This window comes from Anopheles funestus, chromosome 2RL, assembly GCF_943734845.2.
Source record: "Anopheles funestus chromosome 2RL, idAnoFuneDA-416_04, whole genome shotgun sequence".
In the NCBI taxonomy this organism is placed as follows: Eukaryota; Metazoa; Arthropoda; class Insecta; order Diptera; family Culicidae; genus Anopheles; species Anopheles funestus.
The window spans coordinates 8,318,060-8,344,528 of NC_064598.1; the positions used below are offsets into that span (position 1 = coordinate 8,318,060).

Below are 26,469 nucleotides of genomic sequence, written 5' to 3' on the forward strand. Positions count from 1 at the left end.
TTTCTGGGATTGTATGTGCAGCATGCATTTACGATTTTCCTTTTCTGTTTTCCAAATCTTTGTACGGGTTGTTTAGGGGTGAACGGTTGTTCTAGATAAATTCACACTATTTTCATAAAAAGCTGCTCAATATTTTCTATATTTTAAAATATAAAACTGAAAAACGATGCAATTGTGTGACATTTCGCTATTTGACAACGCTTTTTTCAACAAACCTCGAATCAGCTGATCTGCTGCAACGCGCTATGTTGACAAACACAATTTTCTTCGCTGCAGAATGGACCAACCCAACCGGTATTGTTTGGTTTTGCTTATTTTAAACTGTTTTTTAGTGTTTCAACTTGTAACCAGTGATTGTGGATGCAATAAGCTAAAACGAAATGCCGAAGGACAAGAGCTACCGAAGGAGCGCGTTATATTCCCATCCGAAGCGAAATCTTCTCAGGAAGAAACTAGCGAACCTGAAAGTTTGTTGGACTTGGTCGAACATTCCAAGCTTTTCGAAGCGATGAGCCTCATTCCAGGAGGAGAGTATACTATCGGCACAAACGAGCCAATTTTTGTCAAAGATCGCGAGTCACCATCGCGCCCGGTATCAATCCGTGACTATTACCTCGACCAGTACGAAGTGTCCAATGCACAGTTCAAAGAGTTTGTGGAGCAAACTGGGTACATAACGGAGGCAGAGAAATTCGGAGACAGTTTCGTATTTCAGCAGTTGCTCACGGACGAAGTGCGCAAGCAGTACGAAGATTACCGTGTAGCCGCTGCTCCATGGTGGTATAAGTTACGAGGAGCCTCCTGGAAACATCCGGAAGGAGATCATTCACGTGATGTAAACGATCGGTTGGACCATCCAGTGGTGCACGTATCATGGAACGACGCTGTGGCCTACTGTAGCTGGAAAGGAAAGCGTCTCCCAACGGAAGCGGAATGGGAAGCGGCTTGTCGTGGTGGACGGAAGCAGAAACTTTTCCCTTGGGGCAACAAGCTGATGCCTAAGGACCGACACATGATGAACATTTGGCAGGGCGAATTTCCAGAGAAAAATTTAGTGGAAGATGGATGCGAAACCACCTGTCCGGTGTCGTCCTTCCGGCAGAATCCGTTCGATCTGTACAATATTGTTGGGAATGTTTGGGAGTGGACGGCGGATTTGTGGGATCCGAAAGAAGCTGCTATCCAGCGAAGTCCGTCAAGTGAACCACCAAATCGTGTGAAGAAAGGCGGATCGTACCTGTGCCATGAATCTTACTGCTATCGCTATCGATGTGCGGCACGATCGCAGAATACGGAAGACAGTTCAGCAGGAAATCTAGGTTTCCGTTGTGCGGCTGATGCTAACTGATACAATTGTTTACGCATAGCAAATACGCATTAAGTTGTGATAATCTCAATGACCACTTCAAAGCTTCCGGCGAACGGATAATGTAACAACGTTGTATTGCTTGTAATTCCGTAACGTATAGCATTTTGTATAACATATAAAATTAAATAATATTATTAATTATCTCACGTACGATTTCAGAACTTTTTGTAAAAAGGATGAGAAGTGCATAGAAGGAATATAGTAATGGTTCTAGCAATTTTTCCAATGAAATTTATTAAAATAAATTCCAATTAAATTTGAAACATTCAAAGCTGTTTTCATTCTACCGAATCTTTTGAACTCTAGCTCAACTCAATCCGGGTACAGCATAAACACAAATTTGTGGACCGCCGTAAACAATAAAAATAGAATGATTTCTAGTCTGCTCAACAATATTTTACTATTGGTTGTATTTCTCAATTTCTGAAACAATTAAATACTCTTGATTTCATGTATTTTATCAACAAATAAACAACTATTTTATGCCGCTGAAATTGTCCAATTTGACGTTTTCGTTCAAAGTTGGACGAGTTTGACATTTTCGTTAAAAAAATCCCGAAGCGAAGAAAAAGCAAAACGAAGAGAGTGAAAAAATGGATGTTAAACATAAAAAGGAACAGAAGCAAGAGTAATAGTTAGGATTTAGTGCGTTTTGAATGATAAAAAAGGTAAATGTGTGCTGAAAAAATGTCGCCCGTTCTTAAGTATCGTTGGGAAGAATGTTATTATGTCCGCTTGGTGAGCAAATGCAGCAAAACGCTAGCTCCGTTTTTACTCGCTCTGTAGTGTGGTGTTCTGGTACGGTGTCCAAGGGCGAAAATGGGGGGAGGGGTTGGCTTACGGTGAAAAAAGGGAACGGGCTCCACACCGTCCTGCTAAGTGCGTACCGTGTATAGAATGGGTTTTCCACCGATTTCCCCTTTTCGAATGTGGTACCGTGCCCGATGAAAAAAGTGGACAAGTGCTCAAGGTGGCAACATTGTGTACTTTCGATAACTGCGCTGTGGTGCGCTGTACACTATTAAAGCCAGGGAAAGGTTCCGCCGGGGGAGTCAGCGTAGTCCATGTTACCTGGCACCCTGCCTACGTGTGTGTGCTTATGTGTATGTGTTGGTGTGGTGCAAAACCCTTGGCCAGTCAACGCCAACCCTTGTGACGGGGAACCGCTAGGTTCGGGGTGGAAAATTTTCCCAGTCATATAATCATTAGTAGTGGCCTCTTTCTCCTGGTGCCCTTTTTTTTTGCTAGTGCGTTCGATAGTGTGCACATGACCGCGGAGTGTTCTAGTGATTTTAGCTGAAAAAAGAGAGAAAATAACATCGTACGATGATATCATCCAGTGGCGGGTTAGCAGCAGCAGTAGAAAGAATGGTGTGTCGAGTCGTGTGTACCATTAGGCACTTCCTAGGTCTCCCGTTTGCCTGCCGAAAACTTCGCAAAATGCGGCCATGCACCGAAGAAAGAAGCGAACCACACTGTGTTGCGCCTGGTGCTTTGATGGCACATTCGCACACACGCACCATGCCAACGCATGAACCGTACACCATTGTGCCATTCGAATGTACACGCACTTCTACGCACGCATCGTAACACCCGATGGATGGCGTGATTGGGCGATGGAGACGATGGCTATGTGGACAAGACAACGGCTTACGCGTACCGCACAAGCGGAACTTCGCGAAATTGTTAAAACCTTTTTTTCTTCATCGATGAAATAAGTAGAAAGCAAATAAGAATATTTAAAAAAATATATTATATTTTTTTTTAGTTTTGCACAAAGTACAAGTACCGTCCATACAAACACACATACAACACAACAACGACATTCGCTCACCAGCAGAATGGGTGCGCGGGTGTGCCCTTTTCTGTGGGCAAACCTGTTTTGCAGCAGCTGATTGGCAACTGGCTGGAATTTCCCGAAACGCCTGGCGGCTAAACTTTCTAAATATCCAGTCGGGTCTGGCGGGTTAACTGCTATAGCGAAGTTAATTCGCGCTTTGCAGCCGTTCCGGGGCAGACTTTTAAAGATCTCAGTATCGAACGGGTGCACACACACGTGCCGCATGTGTGTGTTGGCGATAAAGTTAGACAACACAGCCTACTGTGAATAGTTGTTAAAGCGTGTGACCGTCAAGCATGTTTTTGGAAAAAAATTGTACTGCAAAACATAGTTGTACTGATGTGAAAAGAAAATTATCTTTTGTGCAAAAAAAAACGCAGCAATTGCTCAAAGCATTGTGCGTGCATTTCACGCGTGTGACAACGATTAGAACACAATTGGCAATATGTAAAGTTGGGGCCAATATAAAACAGCCCCAAATTGGCGACACATTCGCCGCTTTGTGCATTTTACATTCATCGAAATCTGAATCTCTCCCCCGCTCATTTACTTACTACATTCATCTCTCTTTCTCTCACGTGTGCGCGATCTAATCACGCTGCCGTTCGTACAATTCGCGCTAAAAACAAAAACACACCATTTACTAGCACTCTCCAACTCAACTCAACAAAGCAAATTCTCTTTCCCACTGCGATAAACATAAAACATACAAACACGCACACACCTACAACACATCACACTTAAGCGGTGCATCGCGTGTGCAGCAGCAGGCAAGTGATGCACTTTCGCGGAAACAACGCATACATAGGGCCGGCTAGTGGCTGCTACAGTGTGATGATGATGTGATGTGTGTGTGTTTTTTTCTCTCTCTCGACGTGTTTGCAATGCTCTCAGAAAATTTGCCAACGCCTGCTTGTGCTGGTGAGAGGACGGTGTCGATCGTAGTCGAACCCACAGCTGTGCAACACTGCAGTTTCAGTGCATCTCTCGCAGTGTGCAGCACAGTGCACAGACATGGGGTGCGTTTTTTTTCTTTCTTTTCATTCTATCATTTGCGCAATCTTTTCCTGCTGTGATCAACTGTCCGTGCCCGGTCAAATTTGCTTTGCAACGGATGCGTGTGCGTTTCTTTTCCATCTCACAGATTTGCGCGATTTGCGTAGGGTAGGTGATGATCTTCCGCAAGGGAATCCGAAATGGTTACTTTTGTCTGACAGCGAGCCCTTAGTACTGCTTCTAGTTTCAACCATCAGTTCCAAAGTCCAGACAGACCACACATAACCTTTCACCATTCACACCATCTTTCACCATACGTTCGGCGCGTCGCTCAACACTTCACCATGGTGTCTATTGTCCTCGATTCTAATGAAAGAAGGCAAATGATGATGATGAGTGTTCTAAATCGAAGATCGCGTGCCATTGTGTGTAAGGTGTGAGAACGGTACTTACAGGGGAAGAAAAAGAAAAACCCCTCCCACCCCCCGCCCACAATCTGCGCGTAAGTTTACGCGAAATGTTGGTAAGGGTTTTTTTTCAACTTGACCAATCCCTCCTACCCAACGGCCACGCTACTCGGCTCCGATAAAAGGGCAAACTGACGTAGGGTCCTTCGTCAGCCAGCTTCAGCTGGCCACACATATGCAAACGAGTAGGCACCATACGTGCGTGAATACGTGTGCCTTGCCTCATCGAATGTGAAACAAAGTGTGATATAATCATTTGCAATTGCAGTTCGCTTGTCGCGTTTTGTTCGTTTTGCGCGAGCTAGTAGTGTGTGCGTTTCCTTTCTGCATGGCACGATTGCAACTGCAACTGCATTTACACACACTCACACACATGCGCGCTCAGAACAAGTACACGTCGGTACGCGAGCTTCTGTGTGCATGGGGATGGGTGGGGTGGACAGGTCGTGCGTGAAACAACGGTTTTGGGTTGACAAAAAAAAGGAAACGACGCAACGAAGAATCACGCGTTGGTGTGTGTGTGTTTGTGTGTGCGTTCGCGTGTCGAGGAGCGAAGCTGAAGGGCTGCTGCGATTAGACGGCATGACAAGTGATGGTGAAAACGATGAGTGGTGATGTTGGTGGTGAATATGATGATGATCGAGACGAGATGTGAAAGTAAACAGTACGAACCGTGAGTGACAATGAATGCCGGTCTGACGTTAACCACAAATTACAGATATCCTTCTACGTGCTACAAAACACCAAAATTCTGTCCCTTCTACGTCACAATATTTACCACCGTGAAGGTGTGTCTTGTGCTACTGTCTCCTTGTATATCCTCTCATGAATGGGAAGGAAGTGTTTCATGATGAAAGCGTGTCACAAAGCTATCGTTGTAGTGTATAATCGTTGTTTGCATGTGGTAGGAGAGGAAAATTACCAGCATCAGCACACACACACACGCAGACATACATCCACATACACAACATTTGCTGCGTGCGATTAGTTGCAGGAATGCCACCAGTTCTCCCACCCTTAATTCTTCCCTTAATTCGCCCACCCCCAATTGAATTCTCCCCTTCCTTCTTCTCGGTAGTAACTGCACGTGTGTTAGCTGTGAGGCAGTAGTTAGTATGCCACGTTAATGACCAGTTCGGCACAGATAAATGGCGGTGATTGATTCTTTGCACATTTCACCCACTTCTCTGTTCTATACCGTCGATTTAATTGATCGACAACCCTGTCGATGAAAGACGCGCACGGTTGGTTCGAAATGTCATTTACGCCACTTACCTTCACAACCGATCGGTGAATTGATCGTGCTTTCGGAATGAGCAAACGATTAGAACGCCTCATCATAATCAACCTAATTTTTGGGTTGAATTGTACCGTAGCTGACAATTGAATTTATTTACAATGTAACCAACAATTGGAAGATTGTTTAAAACGCTTAGTAATTCTTGTGATAATCGCTCTCCCTTCTTATTTGGTCCTGATCTGTCATTTAAAACAGCTGTCTATCTGTGACTTGAATTAAATTGTTTCACAGATACGTGAGAGGCACGATTCAGTTGACCTTTCAACCCAAACCGGGTGTTGGAGTCGTGAATTACCGCACATGGCACATGTTTATTATTAGATATAAATCTTCAAATGCTCTATTTTTGCTGCTAACCTGTTTTTTCCGCAATGCAATGGTTTCCTATCCTATAAGCCCTACCGAAGGTAATATTGAAATCTCCTACAAACACGATAAAGTATCGGTGGGGTTTCATAAAACGATTAAGATAACAAAGCATCAGTGGTGCATAATCATCGATAACAAAGGAATAGATCATTTTAAAAAAATTGCTTTTAAATCTCTAATGGACAAGGAGCATTTATTTATTCATCGAGAAACTGCTTTTCGAAGGGGATGGAAACATTTCGCATCTGAATTGACTTGGTATTCCGGGGCAGTATGTTTTCTTTTGAACCTGGACATTACGTATACGTTCTGCTTAGGAGAATGGCAAATTTAAAGATTTTTTTATATTTCTTTATTTTTTTTTATTTAAAGCATTTTTTGAGTGAAAAGAAACCTATTTCAACAATTTCGCTTTAAAATACATCAATTTATAAAATTTTGATAAATTTCCCAAAAAAAACCAAGGCTAACCCCTTAGGAAATTTTCGGGTTTTCAGATTTTTTTTATTTTTTTCTTTTTTTATGCTTTCTTCTATTTAAAGCATTATTTGAGTGAAAAGAAACTTATTCCAACCAATTCGCATCAAAATAAATCAATTTTTTAAATTTTGCTAAATTTCCCAAAAAAAACCAAGGCTAACCCCTTAGGAAATTTTCAGGTTTTCAGATTTTTTTTATTGTTTTCTTATTTTTTATGCTTTCTTCTATTTAAAGCGTTATTTGAGTGAAAAGAAACTTATTCCAACCAATTCGCATCAAAATAAATCAATTTTTTTAAAATTTGGCTAAATTTCCCAAAAAAAACCAAGGCTAACCCCTTAGGAAATTTTCGAGTTTTCAGTATTTTTTATTTTTTTCTTATTTTTTATGCTTTCTTCTATTTAAAGCGTTATTTGAGTGAAAAGAAACTTATTTCAACCAATTTGAATCAAAATAAATCAATTTATAAAATTTTGCAAAATTACTGAAAAAAAATCTAAGACCTAGCCTTAGGAAATTTTAAAATTTTTATATTTTTTTTTATTATGTTTTATTTTTTTTTTATTTAAAGCATTATTTGAGTGAAAAAAAAACTTATTTCAAGCAAATTCGCATTAAAATACATCAATTTATAACGACAGCAGATCAAAACTTAATGACAAAACCGGATAAATAAGATAGACAATAGATTGAAATAATATCTTTTTATTAAATAAATGAAGGTTTCAAACAGAAGACTATGCGCAAACGATCAGTAATAATAGTAAGCGCGAGCAATTGAAATTTACTAAAAAAACGGAAAATTTGCTAAATAATGCGTTTGTTGACATTAGTTCTTAATTCTTCTTCACATAAAAATATCCCATGCGTAGCATAGCGCCACCTAACAACAGCAAAGGTGAGAAAGATTGAGGGATACAAATTGTGCATTACAACACACGAGCCGACGATGTTTCTGTGCGTGCCTATTGCGTGTTTGTGCGAGCGAGAGCAACACCATGCTTCCAGTGCAGCACAAACGAGTGAAAGAGCGCAGTAGAAAACAAAAACAAAAATCCTCATCCCACGTTTGTATCCTGTATCCTTGGCTTCATTCAACGAAACGCCTGCTCAGTTACGCTCTTGTGTAGTAGTATACGTTGCTACGCGTTATTTTCTACGCACCTTCCATCCTGCTTCAATGGAACCACCAGCAGCGTGGTGTGTGCATGCGTTCTTTGCGCACGCAAGGTGTTTGCCCTCTTTCGTTGATGGTGGCGTACATTTGCGTTCGTTCGCAACCGAACTCCAGCAGCAGTGGGCAAACTCTAAACATACGCCGAATCCGGTGAGGGGTTTGTTTTGGTTTGCACGAAACGTACCATATTCTGAATGGTGGAAATACTGCCGCTTGGGAGTTGGGTTTTTACGTCGTTTCCTTTTTGGAAGCACGTGTTTGCATGAATGTTTTATACTGCAGCGTACAGTACACAGGATTGATATGCATTTATACGAAGAATGGAGATGATTCTACGCAATTATAAGCATTAAATTAATGTAATAATAATCAAAGTGTAAAATAACAAGTAACAACATGTTGGCAGGAAAAAGCTGATTTAAAACTACATTAATTAAAGAAAAAAAATATTAGCAAGAAAGATCAAACCACAAGCACTTTTCGTGGTAAAAATTTGTGTAATTTAATCCACATGGTAATAATTTAATCCACATGGATTTGATATGGAACAAAAATATGCAGGGACAACAATTTACCACAAAACCAATAGGTCAAACCTTGAAACCAATGCCAGATAGTAATCGTACGGCAATTTGCAGCGCATTTCGTGTAGGAATGATTTTCTTTTTTACAATATTACCTTGAGTTTGAGGGAGGAAAAAACTGTACAACAGTAATGTCAAAAACCAAGAAAAAAAAGAGCTCATGCCAAACTTTGTATCCCTTCTGTGAAGGATTCCCAACGCCCGAAGGTTGGCCATGTTGGTTTGTAGTTGTTGTGATCGATGACCTGTCTGCAATGTTGCCCTTGTGTGTGTTAGCGGAGGAAACCTTCCGGTTATGAAACCGAACAAGAAAGAGCTATAAAACTGCACCAGAAAGGACGTTGCAATTAGTGACATGCAATATCCACAAGCCAGAACAAAGATACTTTGCGGGAGACGCTGGTGGTGGAGCTGTTGGGGGTTTTTCGAATTTTTTTTGTTGCTCGCAAGATGCAAAAACCAAGCCAAACCACTCCATCGATATTAACGACAGTTTGCAAGACGGATTTTTTCCAAACCATGCAAAGAACGTGTGGTGAGATTTGCTTGTTGCACACAAATGTTACTCATACGATTTGTTCTAATTTTGCGTTACCATGTTCAGAAAGATGTGTGTGAACTGCCTTTTTTTCTTCAGCAAATAAAGCAGTTCGGTTCGGTCAGTTACGTTCGGGTTAGCCGCGTCCAAAGGTACTCATTATTGGATCGATAACAATTGCCGTGGGGATGGAGTAAGTAAAGCGGGAGGGTTTTTTTTTAGCCCTTTGGTCAACCCACAGCAAAACCAAACTTCCCCATGAAACGTGACAATCGGCAGCGGAGGAGTAAAAGATGGCTTGTGTCGAAGGTGGTCAAGCGACACTTTATCATTGCGATTACTGTTACTGCTATTTGCAGTAATATATACGTACCAGATATGTATGTGTGGTTGCAATTTTGCTACACGATGCACAATGCACAAGCAGTTTCCTATGCAGTTTGTTGTGCGGCATGCCGCAAGCATTCAGAAAGATAATTTATGTGTCGGAATAGTTTATGGCGTAATGGTTAGGACCACAGTATGAAGTCGGGGAACACTTTTTAACATCTTTCTATAAACAAAACAGACGAGTTGTGAGGGTGAATAATTGGAAGATTTCGTTACGTTTTGTTTCAATTATTCATTGCATTCTTGTTGCTTGTCGATACAAGTGTTGTGCAAAATGTGCTGTTTGTTTATTTACGGAAACATTCATCGTATACTGCTTGTACAGCAGTTGATCTATACAGCAAATTGATGGGACATTTTTTATCCTCTTTTTTAATTATTTTTTCAATATTATTCTTTTTCAGTTAATGATAATACTTTAAGCAATTGATATTAACTTTAACTGTGATGTGTTGAAGACTTGTCTCATGGGTTTGTTCTTTCAGACGGCACGATCAGTTCCAAATTCGATCCGGGGTCATAAGGAGAAGAAAAGAAGTAATGTTATGAGAATGTATTGAAAGGAAAAATGTTTCCACAAACAATAGCACGTGCAAACTTTAATCTAAAATCTGGAAAGCTTACTCTCTTCCATTGCATCATCCTGTATTTCCTGGTAAGATCAAACTACGATCGCTTTGCATCCGTTGCAGCGATCGCATGAATCACGTTGACATCATCATCATCATCACCGGAGGAAACGAAATTTGTGATGCATTTTGTCTTCTTTACAGCAGCACATACATTTCAGTCAATCTTGCCCATATGCCGACCCGACGACACCCGGAGTGAATTGTTTGCGATGCAAAAATTATTCTTAACATGACGTAATGCCACTACTGTAAAGCCCGACCGCTCTTGACATTGCCCAGACCGTGATAAGTGTACCACGATGCGCGTGTGTACCCCACGTACATACCGTACACTTACCTCCCTACTCGTGCATTTGTTTGGACCCGGTCCGGTGGTAAAACCACTTGGGTGCGCGAATGTATCGCGCCAGCTGCGATGAGCTCATGAAGGGCACGCAGAGTAAAACACAACCCACTGTAAGAAAGAGTGAGGGTGCGTCACATCTCAGGGCAGCAATTGTTGTTTGTGCCAGATTCTGTTCTATCGTTCTGTCCACCGTCGCGGTACAGCGGTACGGTTATTTCCCGCGTAGCGCGCGCACGATATGTACGCGGAAGATATTTCAACCCGACATTCATCTTTATCATCGTTTTCAATGCACGTACCACACGGCTTCTTGACCTACGAAACTGATGCTGTGCGCACACCGCACATGTGTGCAAAACGGTGGGCAAAACAGGTTTGTGCGGCTTCCCTTGCCGATATAATGACCTCCTTCCGACAGTAGCGCAAACGCACACAATGATCGCGCGATCATATGTTCCCCGGGATCGCTGCAACCTGTTTCCTGATCGTGTTGCAGTTTTCTGTTTTGTTTCGTGCACCTTCATGCGTGAATAAAAAATGATCAAAATATCAAACAAAATTTAAAATAATTTGTGCATGTACGATTAATTTATTATTGAAACAATATTTTAATGTAAAATGTAAACCGATTTGTTGCGATTTGTTCTCAACCATTTTTAAAGCTGCACAAAAAAGGCAGAGCTGCAGCACGATCAGCTGCTGCTGCTGTCTCGTTGGTTGCAGTGGGGGGGCAAAGAAAAAAGGCTTGTGTTTGTGTACGAGACACGAGTCAAGTGGGAAGCGTAATTATGCCGCGTGGGGTATATTGATGAGATTGTTAGATTGGATGCGACCGGTACTAGAACAACCCTTATGCACGCGAAGTTGTCCGAAGCACAACACTAATCGTATGCGAGTCGTTTCGTGAGCCACCATTTAACACCTACGGCGGAAAACGGTACTGGATGGAACCGGATTTTGCGTTAGACAAAAATCAGTAGCCCTTTTTTTGCAGCAAACGATCGACGATCGACGGCATCAGCAATAATTCGCGCCGTGAAGTGGAAGAAATAATCAACATGATCAGTCTTTATTTATACTTTACTGGTTGAATGACTTTTTTAATGTAACGCACGTTCTTTTGTACCATTTCGTTGTTCTTCTCTTCATCTAGGAAAAAAAGGCTAGTGTGGTGAACCGATACACGAATGCGTGCATGCAAAAATAAACACACGACAAAGAAGGAAATAATTAAAAAGAGGGTAGGATCGAATCCCAGCGCTACATACAAGCAAAACACGCAAGAGAGAACCCAAAGTGTTGTCATACAAAGGAGGAATTTACGTATGTCCAGTAGCGTGTGTTTCGAAAATGGCGAAGCAGTAGAGCCAAGATCATTGTCGCAGTGTCGAGAAGCAAAAGCCAACCAGTAAGGAACAAAGATTGTGTCCGATGTAAAGTGCACACACCATACACACGAACGTCCAGTGTGCGACGTCGCAACACACTGCTGCGTGGTGCTGCGGTTATGCTGATAGTTGGTCAAGCGAACGTGATTACACACACCGTACGGAACTCGGGGATCTCGGTGCTGGTGCTGGCGGCTCGGCACGACACCAGCGTACACCTTCCGTTTCGATCGGACCCCGGCCTAGTCCCGGTTGGGGCCCATAGTGACCGAGGGAGACGACGAGCCGACAATACTGTACCGATCTCTCTCGTCGCACAATACTACAACCAGCAGCAGCAGTAGCAGTAGCAACAAGCAAGTACGTGAACAAATCCGGCAAAACGAACACATTACACATAGGCCGGGCGGTATTGGCGTCGGTGTGTCTATTAAGTGAACAGAAGCAGTAGAAGTACACCACCCGACGTAACCTAATAGTGGTGGTTTTTGTTTTTCAAGAAACACAGTCAGACCCCAACAAGCGGAGCGCCGAGTTCGGCTACGCGGCGACTACTTATTACACTCGATCGCCCATCTGTGTACTTAGAAAATATAACCGTGGCGACGGGTTCTAGAAAGCAGCAGCAGCAGCAAACTGTCGAGAGCAAAAGCGACTTACACGATTACCGGACAGTTTCAATTAGTGCATGAAGCAGAAGAAGTTGCCGGAGGGAAAACAAAAGGTAGAGAGGCAATAAAATAAACCAGCCAGCTTCCCGTGCTTTCAACAAAACAAGAGGCTACCGAACCGTGTACACGTTACAGGTGCTGTCGGGATAAGGTGTGGACATTTAGACGGTGAGTGAATTTTGCCTACACGGTGACGGCTCGGCCAGAATTTTCGCCGACGGGGGGGCAGATGCAAAAACAAGTGGAACACAGAACAGATGATTGTCGGGTTATATTTAGCCAGTTCTGGTTACTAAAATTAACCTTAACGAGCCGACGGCGGGAACTGTCCGAAGATTGAGAGAGAGACAGAGAGACAGAGAGACAGAGAGAAGGTCAACAGAAAACAGGAGGTAGAAGGCAAAAACAAATACCATACAACACAGTTATAGGCTGGTTTTGGTTCGATAAATACAAGCATCAAAATACACGCGTACGAACAAACCGGAATCAGCCGGCAGTTACAGGATAAAGCGGATAACGGAACCGGTCCCGGGAAAGGTGATACAAGAAAGCGCGAAAGGGCAATATACACATTTGCGCTAGTTAAAGCGGACCGAATAATTCCGTGTAATACTGCACTAATAAAGCAAACGGCGCAAACGCCTACGTATTATCGTACATTCATCGGTGCTAGCGGTGGTTTTGCAAATAGATTGTTGTACGCGTAATACTAGTGCATTACTATTATCACTACCAATCACCATCCATCACCCGAACTGAAACCTGAAGCCGGCGGTGTGGCAAAGCTGTTGGGAAAATGAATATAGATCCATCGAAAAAGGCACAAGAACAGGAAGAGCAGAATCAGCAAACGACGACAAAGGCGACGACGACGACGACGACAGTGACAACAACAGCTACCACCACCAACAACACGGTACTGGCATTACTAATTTCACCCTCATCGCCCTCGTCAGCGTCGACCGTTTCGCCCACTGCTTCATCGATTTCGAAAAACAGCAGCACCGACGAGGTCGATGAAACTACGGCGGAAGCAGAACCTTCGCAATCCGAAGCAAACGCTAGCAAAGCACCGGCGACAAATCGAGGGCAGGACGATGAACAGCGGCAGCTTGCAGATGAAGATGACCACCGCAATAACAGTACGGCGGTTCGGCAGCATGAGCAGCGTTCGGGTACGGAATCGCTCGGCGTTGAGTGTCGGGCCGCAACAACCGCTACGATGACACTAGCAGTAACGGACACTGCTACACTGCTCGGCCAATGCATACAAGAAAACGTGACCACCGAATTAAGGACACTCGATGTAGAAGCGGCAGCGATTGCCCATCCGTCCGGACTGGGAGACGGTGGGTCTGTGATGGAGGGTGCAGCAGACAGGGAAAGCGACAGCGCGAAGGATGACGATACACTGTCATCGTTGATGCAGCCGGTACACGAGTTAACCGCGGAAGCCTTATCACCAAAAACACCACAACCGTTGTCATCGAGTTCAAGCTCAAGCTCATCCACCACCTCAACGCCGTCCGTCGGTGAGGAACGGCGCCTACCGGTTGTGCCGGAAGAGGATGCGTACGCGGAAGACACCACACCGGCAGGCGAACAGTGTTACCACCAGCAGCCGCTAGCGTCCAACAATAATAAACTAGAGGGCGATCTCACACCATCGGCGGACAGTGGTGGTAGCGGCTGCATCAATGACCGCTTCAACAACAACAGCAAGCGCAGTGATAGTGACTTTCAAACCGTGGGCGACAGCACGCAAACGAAGGTTAGCGACAGGACTGACGACGACGATGACAATGATGATGGTGAGCCAGCAACGTCCTTATCGTCCGCCAGCGGTCACACCGTTGTCGTCGTCGGCCCGCTGTTGGAGGAAGGCGTCCCAACGTCTGGTGCGACACCCGCAACCGAAATAGCGCTAGGACAAGGCGAACAGCAGAGGTGTGCCATCGGCAGCTGCACCGTAAAGATTGTCCCGAGCGACGAACACGAACGGCGACCGGTAGTGTCGCAACCGTTGTTGGGAAAAGCAGAACGTACCGAGGTAGCGAAAACGGCGAATGACGACAATAAGTGCGAGCTGTCCGTAGCACCGATAGAGTTAGTACAAACGTTACCGATCGAAACGACCGACCCCACGACTACAGCGACACGGCACGGCGGCTTAATGACCGTTGTCGGTGGTGTAATAACAGCTGCCGGTGTGACCGTGGCGGCAAATGAAACGAATGAAGACAGTGAAGGTGTGGTGTCGTTGGTGGGGACGGACGCGACGGTGCAAACCGTGGAAAGCAAAACGTTTGCCAGTGCCGAGGGTTCGCCACCATCATCCTCAATATCGTCCACTTCCTCCTCGTCCTCTACGGCGCCGCTATCACCCCCGACATCCTCCGTGTCCTCGTTGTCTTCGTCCGAATCGTCGCCAGAAGTGTTGGCCGAAACCCAACAAGAACCTTCTGGCAAGGGGGATGGCACTCAACTCGTCGCAGACAATCGACCGTTATGTGATAGTGCACCGAAAGGACACTACCTTGAGGGAGAAAGATTTTCCGATGCTGTGCTGCAGCGGTCGCAACCATCGTCACCACCGTGTTCAGACCTTCGTACGACAGGTGTGGTTCCGCCATCGGGCACCGCCGTGGACGAAGGTGCCGGCATTGGTGAGGAACGCACGCAAACCACGACAAGCACGCGTCTTTTAACACTAGCCGAGGAGCTGTCGCAGGCAGCAGCCGTCGCATCTTCGTCACCGTCGTCGACATCGTTAGCAGTAAGCGCAACGCCATCATCCGCAGTCGTAGATGTCCTACCAAAGAGTGCTGCCGATACAGCAGCAGCGGTGGTCAGTGGTAGCAGCCGAAGTGCGTCCCCTGTACTGCACAGTAGTTTGAAGAAATCGAGCAAAATGGGAGTCCCAACTGGTGCGGCAGCAGCAACGGCAAAGAGTGAAAATAGAAGACGTGTGTCCTTTCCGAAGGATGCGCAGCTTATCACTGGCTATCTGGATCCGGTCAATCCTTGGGCAAGCAGTAAGTATTCGTTCGGAGAGTTTTTACGCAATTTAGTATCCAATTAGCAACAGTAAGTAGGTTTATCTAATAAATGAAGCATAAAGCTTAATCACAGAACTGAACATAGACATTAAAAAATGGACAAATTTTTTCTTTATTTTCCATACGAGCTCTTTGCCACGTAATGGTGAATCAGACATTGTTTCATGTTTTCTCGCTATCCTATTGTGCACAGAAAACATTTGATAATGTTATCAGTAAATTTGTAACGATCAGTACGAAAACTGAAAGGCAATTGCGTTCGAAGTTCTGTTCGAACAACAGCTGGTGTAACACTAGAACGAAGAAGTTTCACTTGATGAGGTATTTCGTGTCCACTAGATATAGCAGATTTGGTACATATTATAAGTTCCCTTTTCTGGAAAAGGTCAGAGGAATCATACAACATTCCAGGGCAAAGTAATTTCTGGAGGATGAAGCAAATGGGCAAACAGCGAAGAAGTACTTGGACAAAATCTTTTTGTGGGGAAGCTTGAAGCTTTCTTTTCTCTTGACCTAAGGTTCTGGCTAACCGATTTTTTTAGTCCTTCACAATTTTCAGTTTTTAAATACAAAGATAATAGTGTCCTCAAAACCAGCACAGAGATGCACATTGCACGTGATCAGTCCCAAAATTTCCGTTTCAAACTTTACACCTGTTTCCTTTTGCAGTATCGATTTGCGAAACACCGGAGCTGCTGGAGCTGTACCGCAGCTCTTGCCGGCGACACAACACAATGCCGCTCAAAACGGTACTGGAGCATCTGCAATCGATCGATGTCACGAAGGGCCGTGTGCCGTTACTGTCGCTCAAAGATCAACATCTCAGCTACAGCGGATGTGAAGCGCTGGAAGAGATCTTCAAGCATGTGCAATATCGATGCATAGATCTTTCGCACAGTGGGTTGGACGATGTGACGGCAACCGTAATGTTCGACATCATCGAGTACTACGAGGCGGCGAATGAGCTGGACATATCGGACAATCTGCAGATGTCGGGCAAAAGCTGGACGGCTTGCATTAACATGATCAAGAAGAGTCAGGAGCTGAACGTGCTGGTGTTGCGCGGTCCCGCATTATCCGACTACCAGGCGAATAATCTCGCTAAAGCGCTGAATACCTCCGCCATACACACGCTGAAGCTGGAACATTGCGTGCTTAGCCAGCAACCGATCGCATCGCTTTGCACCATTCTGAAGCGCAACAAGGTGTTGCGGGAGCTTTGGTTAGCGCACAATCAGCTGAGCTGCGAAGATGCGCTACAGATCGCAAATCTGCTACGGGCGAACTTTTACATACAGCTGATCGACATTTCGAACAACATGATCGGGGTAGGTGTAAAAGACAAAATATTGATCAATTATTCGAGTTGTATTAAATATTACTTTTGCTTCTCCGACAGGACAAAGGGGTGGAGCACATTGTCAGTGCGATTGTAGAACAGGCGGTACACTTTAAGGACGTGCAGGACAAGAAGCGTAAAAGTGAACTAAGCTTTTCCGATTTATCGAGCAGCCTGAACAGCATCAACAGTGCGAAAAACTACTTCCCGCAGCGGTTGCGATCGTCCGATTCGGATACAATTGCCAGAACGGCCGAAGCCGATCTGAATGTGTCACCTTCGACCCTAACACTCACACCACCAGTAACGCCACCGTCGACTCCCGCTCTTCCATCGTGTGAAATGACCACGGAGGAGAAGGTGAAAAAGGTGGCCAGCGGAAGGTTGGAAACGTCAAACGGCAACACCGACACCACCACCACCACCACCTCCATTACCTTCGCGGTAGAAGATGCGGCCACAGTGTATACGATGCAGCAGCCCGACAATGATGAAACGAACCCACCACTACCTCCATCACCACCCACACCGCAAACGCCCGGTGCTGTTGCTCCAACGAACGTGAATCTAGTGGAACTGAGTACAAAACATAGTGTAAGTCTACAAACAACTAGTGATAGAGAGAAGCTGGACATGGTGGCGCGCCCCGTAATGATGACGGCCGAGGAAGAAGCACTGATGAATTCCTCTAGCGCTGGAGCAACAGCAGGGACGGCAACTCACCCAGCGGCATTGGGCGAGAGTGATGAGAGCAAGACGATGAGCACCTCAGCGGAAACAGTACAAACCGACCAGCAGGAGTCGACGGTTGTGCAAGCAAATGTGGATTGTGTGGAGTTGTTGGTGAGCTTAGACGATTCGCATTCGGATAGTCCGGTACCGCAGGCGCCCAAAAAGCCCCGATTGGCAAAGCAGGACAGTGTCTTGACGGAGTTTGAGGCATCGCTATCTACGGCCATGGAAATTGGGGACCAAAGAGAAGAGGAAGAAAAGGCAACGAATGTTTCGGAACGCGTTAGGACACCTGAACAGCAGGTTACCAAGGAAGGCGCGAGAGCAAACATGATGGAAGAAGACGTCCCTGAGCTCTGCACCGATTACGATGATGATGGTAGCAATTTAAGAATTTCGCAAGAAAATCTCTTCGTCGATCTTGGCATACCCGCCCTGAGCGAGGAAGAGCAATCGGAAACGAGAAGTGCTTCCGTCGAATCGTCCGGGGATGTGTTTTCGCCGCTCGCTCCACCGTCGAAGAAGGATGAGTTTCAGCTGTTGATTGAAAAGTCGCAGCAGAAAGAGAAGGCTCCGCATGCTGAATGTGCTGAAGTTTCGCTGCAGGGTACGGGTACGAGTTTGGGACAGCGTGATGCCATGTTGACGGGAACGGAAACGATGGCCGGAGTACGAGAAAGAAAAAGTGCCATTAGCAGTGATGAGCGATCGGATCCACCGTCAACCAAGAAGAAGGATCGTACGCAGTCGAGCAGCAGTGATAGTTGCGCCGTGGAGCAGGGAATTCAGATGGTGAATGTTGCTATCAAGGACAATGTGCCGCTGTCCCGCTCGCTCGATTCGGTCGGCGGTGATGGTGATTCTGACTTTGAAAGCAGCAGCCCGTTCCGAACGACGGCTCCCAGCACCTTCCCGAACGAGCGTTCGTTCAGCTCCGAGAGCCTAAACAGCGAAACGTCCATCGATTCGAATGATTCGAAATCAAGCCTTAAAATACACGAGTCCAAGTTTGCCGCCAAAAACGGTACACTGGAACGGCAGCAGTCGAATGTGAACCGTGACACGGTTGGCACGGAACAAACGGCAAGCAATCCCTGCGGGCTGCAAGTGTTGGTGCTATGGAACAATGAAATTACCCGCAACTCGGCACGCCACTTTCAACGGCTGCTGGAAAGGACTAGCACGCTGGACACGCTGAACGTGGGCAGCAATCAGCTGTGCAACAGCTTCGTTACCGGAATCAGTGGGAGCTTAAAGGCGAACACGACGCTCACAAATCTCGGACTGCAAGGAGCGCATCTGTCGGACAAAGGTGTTAAGACGATGGCGGAGATCATCGAGTTCGGTGGTAATTCATCGCTGCAGAGAATTGATCTAAGACATAACAACATTCAGAAGGGTGGCTTAGAGGCGTTAAACGAAGCGATGAAGTCCAACAAATCACTCACCCGTATCGATCTGGATGACACACCGCGAAGGATCAAGGTAAGTAGCCGGGGGGGCGAAGTAAACGATAAGTTTGTATGAATTATAGTAACTCATCGGGTTTCTCGGCTTCCAGGATACTTCGCTCGATGGCGTAGGATCGGAGTACAGCCGGTTGGTGAACAACATTCGGGCCCAGTGCGAACGCAACAAGAACCCTCCGGAACCGAGCGAACCCATCAGCACCTCGGTCCGACGTGCCCGGGCAAATTATCTCAGTTCGCGCAAGATATCCCTCACCTGCCCATCGATCAAAACGTCACCGAGCGCGATTGCGGACAAGCAGCATCTGCTCGATCCGAACGGTGGGTGCAAAAAGGCAGCGACCGGTGGTCGTTTGCGTTCACCATTGCCCAGTCCCATTCCTTCACCGATTGCCTCGCCGGTACCGAGTCCGTCCCGCAACCGATTCCATGTTTCGCGCGTGACCGATTCAACCGGCGGGGGGTCCGCCTCCTCACCGTCGCCCTCGTCGACTGGCAGTTCGCCGACGCTGTTCTTTCCCTCGAACTCCCGGTTTCGTGTGGTGACGGTGGCCGAGCCGGATCTCGCTGGTGCTAAAAGTGCTAACAATCCGTATCGTAGTAGCAGCACGATCAGTCTACCCATGAGCAAATCTTCCACCTCATCATTTGCCGTGGGCACTACCGGTACCGGAACGGCATCGCCGACCACGATCAATCGGCGTCCGGTGTGCAGTTCCGCACCGACACTCTCATCCTTTCCTTCGTCGCCACTGTCTCCACTGGCTGCGGGTGTGCCGGTGGTGGGACGCACGGGAATAGCTAGCCAAACACCATCCCCACTGTTGCCACCTTCATACAGCAGCGGGAGTAACAGTACGTTCCATACGACAATGCTATCATCGCCACTGATCACACCGGCTGCGGGATTAATGGCAGGATCATCACCTACCATGCCCACGCTACTTCCAGTCCCAAACACCGCGATGCCTTTGGGAGTTACACAGGGTACACTGCTACAGCAGCAACAGCAACAGCAGCTTCAATACCAGCCACTACCACCACCACAGATCGTACCAATGCTGCATCAGCAGCAGCAGCCGCAAAACTATCACTTTGTCACAACGTTCGGTCCGGGCGGCAACACAACCGTTCCTCTTCAGCTAACCCATGTACAGAATTACACCACCGAACCACTACTTTCATCTACGCTACAACCACAGATCGTACACCAAACCACGTACGTCCAACAACAACAACAGATTCCACCACAACAGACACCATCAGGCACGGGCAAGGTGCGTCAGCATGCATCTGAATCAGCTAATCAGCATAGCAGCAGCAACAACAGTAGCACCCTACACGATTCCGTACTTTCCTCTACCAGCATCGAAAGTCCCGATCTGGAGGTAAAGCGATTTATGTCCGGTGGTGTCATGCTGGACGATAGCTGCTGTTCGTCGATCAGCAGCAACAGCATTGATTCGATCGATAATGCTAACTTCAACATCAACACCTCCATTAGCTCGACGGATGAAAGTTTCGATTTGATTGTCAGCTCACCACCGCCGGTTACTGCTACCTCGACCGGGTGTTCCGGTGCCATCCCCAGCACGGTCCAGTTGGTACTAGCTGCTAGAGATGGTTCGTCAGACTCAAGCAATAACGTTAGCTCCACATCACGCGTCCTGGAGGAGGAGAGTACGCTCATTCCAAGGGTGTCGGTGCCCAACGTCTCGCTGCCAAGTGGTGAGGCGCTAAAAGGGACGCTAGATGCATCGACAAGCGGTTCCAGTATGGTACACGTGAATCTAGCCAGCTCGCAAGAATCACTGTACGATGTGCACGATTTGTCAGGATCCTCAAACTCTCCATCCATGTCGGCTGCAGCAAACTATGCACATGCTGCAAAGTTGCTGCCGGCATCCTTGGGTGCTAGTGCTGTTCCCGCACCAAGCACGGCAGCTACGGGAATGGCACCATTGGTGGGCACCAATAACTCCAACGAAAGCACGCTCACATCGGTGCAAAACCTCGAACGCGAACCAACAGTTACCAAGGTTGCGAGTGAGAAGCCACCACGCGTACGTAAAACGTCTTGGATACTGGGCGGCAGTGGTGGTAGTGGAAGCAACAATAAGCACACCGATTCAGGCTCGAGTGGTGGCAGCACACCGACGCCCAGCGGTGGTAGTGGCTACCCGCCAGCCATCGAGAAGCTGCTCAGCATCTTTAATCCGAGCAATTTGTTTTCGTCGAACCGATCATCCGTATCCGCCAGTCCACCGCCGGCAGCCGCGCAGGAAGGGGTGGCTCACAGCGGTGGATCACAGCCACCATCGCGCAAGGAAAGTCCCATGGGTGGTTTGTTTCACTGGGCGCATCACAGTACCGGCAGTAGCAACAATACCAGTGCCAACACTAGCCCAACCGCAGCCAAAAAGGATGACGATCGTGCGGTGCTGAAGGTAAACGTTTCGCCCGAAACGACCCTCACGCCGCAACAGCTACAACCGTTGCAGAATCAGGTACATCTTCAAACGATGGCGGCAGGACACCATCATCAACAGCAAAGCGTCGAACATATGCCACCACAGTTGAAGGTCGAGATGAAGGAAAACATTTCGCCGGAAAACACGATCACTAACAAGCTGCTACTTTCCTCGAATGCAGCTCCGGTCAGTGCGGCCTCCTTGGGCGGTATGGATGCATTATCAACCGTTGCGATCGTATCCACACCGACAGTGAGCGTGCCGCTAGTTGGTGGCGTTACTCAGCATACGAAGGTAATCTTTCAACTCGGTGGAGATTACGACGAATTGGAGGATGATATCGATACGCTCACGAACAAATACGGTAACCATCCGAGCTTGGGTAGCGGTGGTGTGGCGACTGGTACTGGTGGCGGTGGAACTGGAATACACTATTTCGGTGGTGTCGGTGGCATTCAGCAAAGCGGACCAAACAGTCTGCTGGGCGGAAGTACAACGAGCAACAGTAGCGGTATTAGCATCGGCAGTGGAACCAGTGCCGGTGATATGATGAGCGGTAGTAGCGGAATGGTCGTTTCACCATCTCCGAGTGCTACCAGTGGCCAGTCGGCCACCTCGGACACGGTCGTTGTGTTGAGCCATCTCGGACAGATTGCTCGTGATTCGCTCAGCATGTTCAAGAATCCAAGTCTCACCTCACAGGATTCGATTTCGATCCGTTCGATGGATTCGCTGACGGAGATAGGAAGTGATAGTGCATCCGGCACTGGTAAAACCGCATCAATGGCCGCTCCACCTTCATCGCTGCTCGATGTCTCAACAGCCGGCCGTAAAGACGTACCAGCAGCGGTACCAACAACATCGACAAGAACTTCTTCATCTACATCATCAACCACAACACAAATATCACCATCCGCAACAGCAGCACCATTGGCTGACAGACAGGAAACACGCTAGGGAACATGGAATGAACGAAGGGTGATAGTGGAAGTACTTATCTAAACCATCCATACTGGTTCATCTGTGTGATTTACTATTGATTAGTTTCGTTCCATACAAACGATTTGCCTTGATCTTACTTTCAGTTAGTGCGCTTTCTTAACAAGGGGATACGTAGTTGCCTACATGCTGGATTCTTGTCTTTTGCGGTGTCTCTCGCTATGCCAAACGTTCTGTTAGTCACAATTATGGCATTTCTTTGTTTTTATTTATGAACTATTTCGGAATAATTTCAATGAAGTAATCGATGGTTAGCCATTACGTTGCGTTACGGTACGACTGGCTCAAATGTACTAAGTGAACAAAAGGGGTGAAAAAACACATGTTACGTTTTGTGTTTAAAATTGTGAAACTTTTCGCAATACCCAAGGATATATCGGTCGGTTTGATGCTTGTGCTCTCATTACATCCGTGCTTTCAGTCCTCTTAAAAAAAGAAACATAATGTGCCTTCTTGAATAATTGAATCAATTTAATCATGAACTGAGAAATTGAATGAAACGCGATCGTAAAGCGGAGTTAGTTGATCATCTGTAAACAAAAAAAAAAGAAAACAGAGAGCCCGGGATATGAAGCTAAACGTGAGAGAAAAATACATCTGCTACGATGTACAATGATTGCATTATTGGATGAACAGCAACAACAACTTTGATATACTATAACTGACTGAATAGAATATATACATAACTATGAAACTAAACAAACCAACAAAAAAAAGCAAGCAAGCATACAAAAGCGTGATCGCGCGTGCTTTACTACACTGCAATTAGGACTGAAGAAAGAGCGATAGCAAAGCCGCCCCTGGGTCCTGGGTACAAATGAGTTCGGAGTAGAGCCAGTTCGGACTTTTGATTTGAGTTTAACTTATTTTCAAACTATTTTTCGATATGGTTTTATTTATGATCTTCTTTAATAGAACAGGGAAAACTACGATTTGCAATATAATTTTGTTCTCGAATATGGAAACGGTTTGCAATGCTAATATCAATAGCTAGTAGAAGCTGACTTTAAAGTGAAGAAGAATCGATCTGCAATAAGAAAGTTTTTTTTAAATTAGTAATGCTTTGAATGAATGGAAAACAATCCGCAGCTGCAGCGCATTGTTGAGCATTTGTTTTGCTACAAAAATTAATAAGATCGTACGAAGGATTTTGGCATTAATCATTTTGGCTCGTTGCCGAGCTGCCGATGCCGAGAAGATAGATAAATACAAACGATTACTTTGCCGTAAAACACGTAATTAGTGTCCTGTGCGCTAATGTGCGCCGTTGTACACTAGTGATGCCGGTTGCTTTTGATCCGTTCGGCCTTCTTCCGTGCGACAGCTAGTTGGCAACATGCAGTGACAAACCAATTAATCATGGGCGAGCGCGTAGAACACCTGTGGTTTTCTTTTTTTCCACAAAAGACAAGAATTCTGGCTAATAGGAATATGTGTCTCTTTGAACAATAATTGCGCCAAAATTTATGTTCGCGGTACACAGAATTACGTCTTTAGGCAACAGGCAGATGAAAGTATTTTGATCATTAAAATTTAATCGAAAATTTAAAAAAAAACCTCTTACGTTAAACATTTGATTGTGGAAAAAGGTTGTTGAAACTTAAGGAGAAAAATTTAAAAAAGAGAATCGCATCGTAACGAAGTACTATAATTTTGCATCCTTAAAATTGGAAAAAAGGAACGGAAGAACACTTTGGCGTAAAATAGCATCTGTGGCATTATGGAATTTGCATTCCGGAATTTCATATCCTAATAGTGAATGAAACATATGCTATTTTATGCGAAAGTGCGAAAAAGCGATTAGAAAACGAAGCAAAGGAAAAGAGCGAAAGGGAGAGAAAGTAAGGTTGTACGTACTTATTGATTTTTGGTTAGAATATTTGACATACTTTTACTTACGGCGATAGGCGATAAATGGCGCTCATGAAATTAATTTAGGCAAACGTTTACTTAAAAAAATAACACATACAACACAACACACATGCACACAGTAATATGGATGGAAGTGTAATGGTTAGGAAGTAGTATGAACAGCGGATCGTGCAGCAAAACGGTGAAGCGCGATAATTTATCATTCATACACGTGTAAAGAACAAAATGCGAGGCCACCGCGAATCCCTTTCTAATGTATCATGCATACCTATCACACAGCGGCAACCTATTGTCACCTTTTCCTTCCATTGTAAGAGTCCACGCATTCGAAGTACGCATTGTTAGGGCCACCATCGTTTAGAATCATTCATCGTGTTCCCTAAAACCTGTTTGTATTTGATATATCTCTCCAAACACACCAACGGGCTCTTATCACGCACTCTGCTCCACCGCTTCCGGAATTCCAGTATGTATAACAATAATTGATTTTACTGATTTTTCTCGAGCCGATCGTATGAAGATCACTGTTGGTCGTGGTGGTTCGAAATGGTTCTTGCTTTAGTGGAAGTTGCTTCTGTGCGCATATCTGTGTACAACCTAGTTTCCTTCTTCTGTGATACAAGAAAAGCACACTTGTGATAAAGTGAAATTTATTCGTACATAATTTTTGTTGGTATTCGTTTGTTTGTTTTTTTTTGTTTGTTTAATCCTGTTTTAATTCTGTTGTCCTTAGTTCTACCTCCATTTACTTACTCCAATCGTCCCGGGTTTTTTGTTTATTTCGTTCTCTCCCTTGTTAATGTTTAATGTACTTTTATGAATTGACTTAACTTGATGAAACAAGTACGAATTGAGTGATAGAGAGAGAGAGGTAAGCGAGCGCGCTAGATAACAAACAAACAAAAAAACAGTCGTGAAAAGAACGTGATAGTGTTGTGAACGTGAAAGTATGAATGAAAGAGAGAATTTTGAATATGCTGAATGAATGGTGTGTATGTGTGTGTACAGTACACGCAATGATATGCGCGGTAGAATTAATATCTGGCTGGCGTACAAACAATACTATAAGCAAGTAACAAACGAAACGAACCAACAGAGAACTCTACGAAACATGGCTCTAGAAAACCAAAACCATCTTTTGCTTATGCTCAACAATGTACAGTACATAAATGTTTTTTTAAGTGACAGTGGCACCAAAAACCCATTGGATTCAAACGGATACTATTTTTCAACCATCGGAGTGGAGTGCGATAAGGCTTTTTTGGTGTGGAGGATGATACATTAACGCGACATCACAGAATCACTAGTATCACGTTCTAATTTAAGCCTGTGTCCTGCGGGAGCAAAGACAACACAGATGAAGGGATTTTGACGTGACACAATTCAATGTATGGTCAGGTTCCGTTCCGCTCTATTCCGATTTTCGAAAGATTCATTCTGACGGTGATCTTCGGGTCTCGTGTTTTTTAAATTGAAAAGCGTGGAAGGAACTTTAGTTAGGCTCCTCACAGTCCTCTAAGGTCTTGTCTAACCAGCTGACATAGTGAAAAAAAAGTCCAGTTACCCATTCTATCAATAGGGACGAAATCTGTCTGAATGAATCTTTCCAAATATCGATGGGAGTTGATTCTGAAGTTGTAAGTTGCTTTAAATTACATACCCTCCCCCAAGGAACACATCCCTTAGTGATTTCATACACATACGCTCAACGAGGAAAAGCAATAGAACTTCATCTTTCATCTCAACAAAACCAGACGGTGCTTCACGCAACATAGCATGGTCAGCTTCTTGTGGCTGCTGGCTATCCCTTCGTTCATGTATCCCTCGAACGCTTCTCTCCACTATCATTTTCCAGTTAAGCTTCCCACCTCATCCTTAGCTCGTCGTTAAATCGGAAGGAGAAACAAAAAAAAACATCCCACAAATTCACGCGCCAAATTTATTAGGAGCGGGTATGTTTTCATGTTAAATTTTCATT

General features: G+C 45.3%; 2 protein-coding genes across 2 annotated transcripts; both read left to right on the forward strand.

Moving 5' to 3' along the window:
- Positions 1-74: 74 nt before the first annotated feature.
- Positions 75-13,207, forward strand: LOC125761439 (formylglycine-generating enzyme). The gene is made up of 2 exons (XM_049422573.1): positions 75-2,037; positions 11,642-13,207. The coding sequence occupies exon 1, from the start codon at positions 278-280 to the stop codon at positions 1,346-1,348; it is 1,071 nt and encodes a 356-aa protein (XP_049278530.1). The 5' UTR covers positions 75-277; the 3' UTR covers positions 1,349-2,037; positions 11,642-13,207.
- Positions 13,208-13,346: 139 nt separating this feature from the next.
- Positions 13,347-24,280, forward strand: LOC125764626 (serine-rich adhesin for platelets). Its single transcript, XM_049429047.1, has 4 exons — positions 13,347-15,585; positions 16,279-16,937; positions 17,009-19,165; positions 19,242-24,280. Exons 1-4 carry the CDS (start codon positions 13,347-13,349, stop codon positions 22,575-22,577), a joined length of 8,391 nt encoding a protein of 2,796 aa, XP_049285004.1. The 3' UTR covers positions 22,578-24,280.
- Positions 24,281-26,469: the final 2,189 nt, after the last annotated feature.